Raw genomic sequence first — 5,758 nt, 5'->3', positions numbered from 1 at the left:
TCTTACAAACTATGGATTATAAAATTAAACCTATGGTTATTTCGAGGGTGCTCCGCGGAACATCCTCCCCCCGTTGAGAGTACAACGATCAAGTGAATATACATATAATATTTAAGATGACAACTTAAATCTAAACTAAGATAGTAATTAATAGAAAATGTATAGGGACTAGATTAGGGAGATGAGTGTTCTCCCTTGGTAGCTGGTTCCTCCGAGTCTTCTTCTTTGGCTTCAATGGGCAGCGGTGCGAGTTTTTTCACGCTCCGGACCAACACGTTCGTAGCGGTTTTAATCGTGACGGTACGAACAATGCCGTCGGAGCCTGGGTGCACTTGGGTGACTCTTCCCAGAGCCCACTGCATCGGGGGTATGTTGTCTTCTCTCAGGAGGACGATCGTGCCTTCTGTGATGGTGTGACTGCCGCTGGACCATTTGCTGCGGGTGACCAGCTCGTTCAAGTATTCCCGATGCCATCGGGCCCAGAAGTGTTGTTTTACCTTCTGGATCTGCTGCCAACTGGAGAGTCGGTTTGCTGGAACATCCCTGAAATCACGCTCACGTAGACTCGTAAGTGAATCGCCAATCAGGAAGTGTCCGGGTGTAAGTACGAGGAGGTCATTAGGATCAGATGAGATAGGAGTGAGAGGTCGGGAATTCAGGATGGATTCAATTTCTATTATAAGGGTATTAAAGCTCTCGAAGGTGAACAACTCAGCACCTGCGACGCGTTTGAGGTGATATTTAAACGACTTTACCGCGGCCTCCCAAAGACCGCCAAAGTGAGGAGCTTGTGGTGGAATGAAATGCCATTCGATCAATCGATCAGACAGAAAGGCTTGTACCCTGTTGTTGTGGTCATCAGAGCGCAGGAGGTCGCGCAGTTCACGTAGCTCGTTGTTCGCCCCGACGAAGTTCGTTCCGTTGTCCGAGTGTAGGCTGATGCAGAATCCTCGACGGGCGATGAATCTTCGGAGCGCGGCGATGAAGCCTTCACTTGTGAGATCACTCACGACTTCGAGGTGGACCGCCTTTACCGCGAGGCACACGAAAACCGCGATGTAGATCTTTACTCTGTTTCGGTTTCGGAGTTTTTTTTCTTTTATAAAGAATGGCCCGCAGTAATCCACCCCTGTATGAGTAAATGGGCGTGATTCAGTGACCCTTGCTGCCGGTAGGTTGCCCATGACGTAGTCAGTCGGCGGTGGCTGCGCTCGGTAACACCGGACGCAATCCTTGACCGCCTTCCAAACTTGACTGCGGCCGTCGATAGGCCAGTATCTTTGTCTCACGGCGTACAATGTGGCCTGAACTCCGGCGTGCAGGTGGATTCGATGCTCGTTCTCTATTATTAGCTTCGTGACGGATGATTTCGGCAGGATCACTGGATGTTTTTTCGAGAATGGTATTGCCGAGTGTTTTAGGCGTCCGCCGACGCGCAGCACTCCGTCCTGGTCCACGAATGGATTTAAGCGCTGTAGCTTCCCCTTTATGCAGCAGCTCTTCTCCTTGGCGAGGCATCGTAATTCTTCCGGAAAGTGAAGACCTTGAATTAATCTTACGATTGCGTTGTGAGCTTGACGAAGTTCTGTGGCTGTAAGCGCTCCCTTTTGAGTGTTGCAGCGTTTCCATCTCAAACAGAGCGCGACGATCCTTTGGAGTCTTCCCCATGACGAGTATCTTTCTAACAGGCTCGTGTCGATGGGTGCAGTTGTTAAACACACTACCGTCTTTTGTTCCAGATCTGTAGTTGGTCGTTTTATCTCCCACGTGGGCCAGTGAAGTTCCTCTCCTTTAAGCCAATCTGGTCCTTGCTGCCAGATTGATGGTTTCAGAAATTCAACCGCTGACTGACCTCGTGTGATCAGATCCGCTGGATTGTCTTCGGTCCTCACATGACGCCAATCTGTAATGTTGGTTTTTGTCTGGATTTCTGAGATTCTATTAGCGACAAAGGTTTTTAACGAATGTGGAGATGTGTTGATCCAATGGAGGACTATCGTGGAGTCGGTCCAGAAGATGCTGCGGTTGATTTTTACGTGAAGTGCCTTCTGAACGGTTGTAGCTAGGGATGAGAGGAGCAGTGCTCCGCACAATTCGAGACGTGGAATCGTTTGAGTTTTTATGGGCGCTACCTTGGATTTTGCCAGGAGAAGTTCAACCTGGATGTTACCACGCGTATCGATGGACCGGAGATAAATGCAGGCGCCGTATGCCTTCTCACTGGCGTCACAGAATCCATGTAATTCCATGATTGTTGGTAATTCAATGGTGGTCATTCGTTTGAATGTGGCGTTGTTCAGGAGCGGCAGTTGAGTGTAGTAGTTCGTCCACTCAGTATGGATAAGAGACTCGTCCCAGTCAATCTTCATGGTCCAGATCTGTTGAAGCAACAGCTTTGCGAGGATGATGACTGGTCCAAGGAGTCCTAATGGGTCGTAAATTTTTGCTATCTCTGAACTGATGGATCGCTTCGTTATACGGGTTGTGTCGGCGGTGGCTGATACTGCGTAACCAATACTGTCGTCGGACGAATTCCAGTAAATTCCAAGTGTTTTGACGGTGGAAGATTCGCCTAGATGGAGCTTGCTGTTAATGTGATCCTCTGATAGTCCTTGGAGTAATCGTCTGTCGTTCGACGCCCATTGACGAATTTTCATACCTGCGAGTGTTAATAGACGGGTGAGATTTTTACGTAAGACTAGCCCTTCTTCAATGGTTGAGGTTCCGGTGAGAGCATCATCTACGTAAAAATCCCTTTTTAATATTGTGGAGGCGTGGGGAAATCGGTGTCCCTCGTCTTCGGCTAGTTGCTTGAGGCAACGTATAGCGAGAAATGGAGCGGCGGATAATCCAAACGTGACGGTGTTGAGTTGGTACGCGGCGATCTCTCCGTTAGGATCACGCCATAGGACGCGTTGGTACCTACGGTCTTCGGGGCATACCATGATCTGTCTATACATCTTCTCGATATCTCCCGTAAGGACATACTGATGTATGCGAAATCGAAGAAGAATGTATAGCAAATCATCTTGTATTTTTGGTCCTGTGTGGAGTGCGTCGTTAAGTGAGATGCCGGTGGTGGTTTCTGCCGAACCGTCGAATACCACTCGGAGTTTTGTCGTTTGGCTCGTGATTTTTTTTACTCCGTGGTGTGGCAAATAAAATCCGTTGGTTGTTTGATCGGTTCCAACCTTTGACATGTGTCCGAGATCGATGTATTCTTGCATCACCTCGTGATACTGTTGTTTTGTCTCTGGTTCCTGTTGAAGCTTCCGTTCTAATGAGAGGAATCTTTTGGTAGCTCTGGACTTCGATTCTCCAAGTTGTTGTTCCCTTCCGTTGAAAGGCAGTGCCACGACATATCGTCCTTCTGCATCTCGTTTCGTGTTTTTGCAGAAATGCGTCTCACAGGCCTCTTCAGATTTGGAAAGACGCTGGACCTGTGGTCCTTCCTCGATCTCCCAAAATTTGGCAATGTCCGTTTGTAGTGCGGTGGTCGTGTGGCAAGACGTGCTGCGTGTTGGATTGGTGGCTGGTGTGCTCCCCCCGATTACCCATCCTAATCTTGTTTTTTGTAGGTATAGGTCGGGGCCATTCGGAGGAGAAATATTGATCTGTCCAATGCATAATAAAGACAGCGCGGTTCCGACACCTAGAAGAGCCTCGATCGGTGCTGGATGATAAAAATTCGGATCTGCTAGTTTGATGTTACGTGGTATTTTAAATGTGGAACGATCGATCGGTTGGCTTGGAATTAATGAAGCTATTTTAGGTAATGTTAAGAAGGTCATTGTCCGTTTGTAATGGCTGATGCGAGATACGATGGTAGCGTCGATGGCGTGTCTGGCCACGGTCGATAGAGTGTTGAGAGCACCGATTGGGACGAAACATTTCCTTTGAGGAACGCCGAGTCGTTTCGCGAGATTCTCCGTCATGAAATTTGTAGTCGCGCCCGTGTCGATTAAAGCGCGACAGCGGATCGGGTTTTGGTTCTTGTCTAAAATGTTAATTTCTGCTGTGACGAGGAGATCGTTTGTAATCGAATCGACGATAAAGATGTTGTGGTGTTTCGTGCCAGTTGGAGTCTCGGTTTGCTCTAGTCATTTTGATGTCCGTGGTTGAGAGGCTGCCGTTTCCATGTTCTGCCATGGTGATACTGGTACTTGGGAGACGCCAGATTCCATGCTTTGCCATGATGATGTTGGTGCTGGTGCTGGTCGGTTCGTATTGTACTGCGGATGTTCTGGATGATGCAATAGGGTGTGATGACGTTTATGGCAGACACGGCACGATCCGGACCAACAGAACTTTGGTGTGTGTCCCCCTTTCAGGCAATTAATGCAGAGAGACGCGTTTTCAACAGCGGTTATGCGTTCTTTCGCGGATTTTGCTTGAAATTCGCCACAGGCCCAAATTCCGTGTCCACCCTGGCATATGGGACATTGTTGCGCATCCGAGCTTAAGAAGGCGTGTCCTCGTATTGGCCCTGACCGTCTTATTCGCGGACTCTCCGGTCTTGATGGTCTTGCGGGTGCTGGTGACGATGCTGGAGCACAGTTTGCGCGTTTTTCCAGGAACTCGAGAAGGTCAGTGTATAGGGGCATTCTTTTCCTGTCTGTTAACGTGAGCTCCCAAAGCCATGCGATGTCAGAGCTCACCTTGGAGAGGATGATGGAGACTGACATACTGTTCCACGAGGAGACGGATTCTCCTAAATTTTTCAAGGCGCGCAGATGTTGGCGTATGGTATCTACGAGGTTTCCTAATGCTTCCGGCGAATCTTTGGAGAGTTTTGGTATGTTTTGTAGCGCGTCGCAGTGTCCTAATATTATGCGCCGCGTGCAATCGAATTTTTCTTTTAATAATTCGACGGCGTCAGTGTAGTTCGCGTCGGTGGTACTTAACGACTGTATGCACGCGGCCGCTTTATCCGTTAATGTCGATCGCAAATATTGCAATTTTTGTACCGGCGTTAAGTTATCGTTTCGATCGATCATTGATGAAAATATGTCGAAAAATGATGCCCACTTCTCGATCGTTCCGTCGAACGTAGGTAGACGCATCTCTGGTAATCTTATTGTCATTGGGGCCGATACTGTTAGTGCGGGTGATGCGATTGTGCCGCGGACCGTCGGATCGTTGCCATACATCATTTTGTTCGCTAGTGCAACCGCGGCGTAATAGTCGTTTGATATTGTGTATCGACGCGCTTCCTCGGATTCGTCGAGTTCTTCTATATTGAACTGTGTCTCATCGAATCGTTTCCAAACCTCGTTCAACCCATTGAGATGGGCTTGGAGCAGGTGTATGTCGCGTTGACCGGGTTCGCGTTGTGTGTCGAGGAATTTGGTAAACGATGTAATTTGTCCGATAATATTACCCCGTTTGCGTCGCAGGGTACTGATATTGAGATTATGAGTTGCAGGCTGGGATTGTTCAGAGGTGTTTGCCATGGTGGTTAGGAATATGAGGTTAATTATATGAAAATTGGCGAATCAAAACGAGTCTACCTTGCGTTGTGATGAAGCCGTGATTCCCTCGTTTCTTATCTTCGACGTCTCTCGGCGGCGGATGCTGCAGCTGATACTGCGGCTGATGCTGCGACTGGGATGGTTGCGGCTGATGTATTTGAGCGTCAGCACGATCTCTTCTCGGTTCTGGATCTGTCACGTGTCGAGATTCGAACGAGCACTATCACTGGCGTTTTATTTAATATCTTCGGACTCACGATCACTGAATCCGGCTCGAAGGACCAATG

At 48.5% G+C, this 5,758-nt stretch overlaps 2 protein-coding genes across 2 annotated transcripts; both read right to left on the bottom strand.

Moving 5' to 3' along the window:
- Positions 1 to 173: 173 nt before the first annotated feature.
- LOC108570076 lies at positions 174 to 3,791 on the bottom strand. Its single transcript, XM_017941543.1, has one exon. It carries the CDS (start codon positions 3,789 to 3,791, stop codon positions 174 to 176), a length of 3,618 nt encoding a protein of 1,205 aa, XP_017797032.1.
- Positions 3,792 to 4,100: 309 nt separating this feature from the next.
- Positions 4,101 to 5,453, bottom strand: LOC108570056. The gene has a single exon (XM_017941542.1). The coding sequence runs from the start codon at positions 5,451 to 5,453 to the stop codon at positions 4,101 to 4,103; it is 1,353 nt and encodes a 450-aa protein (XP_017797031.1).
- Between the last annotated feature and the right edge of the window lie 305 nt (positions 5,454 to 5,758).

The sequence above is a fragment of the Habropoda laboriosa genome, unplaced genomic scaffold (assembly GCF_001263275.1).
Source record: "Habropoda laboriosa isolate 0110345459 unplaced genomic scaffold, ASM126327v1 scaffold4450, whole genome shotgun sequence".
NCBI classification, from domain to species: domain Eukaryota; kingdom Metazoa; phylum Arthropoda; class Insecta; order Hymenoptera; family Apidae; genus Habropoda; species Habropoda laboriosa.
Note: the sequence above shows the minus strand (reverse complement) of the source record. Positions and strands in the feature narration are given on the sequence as shown.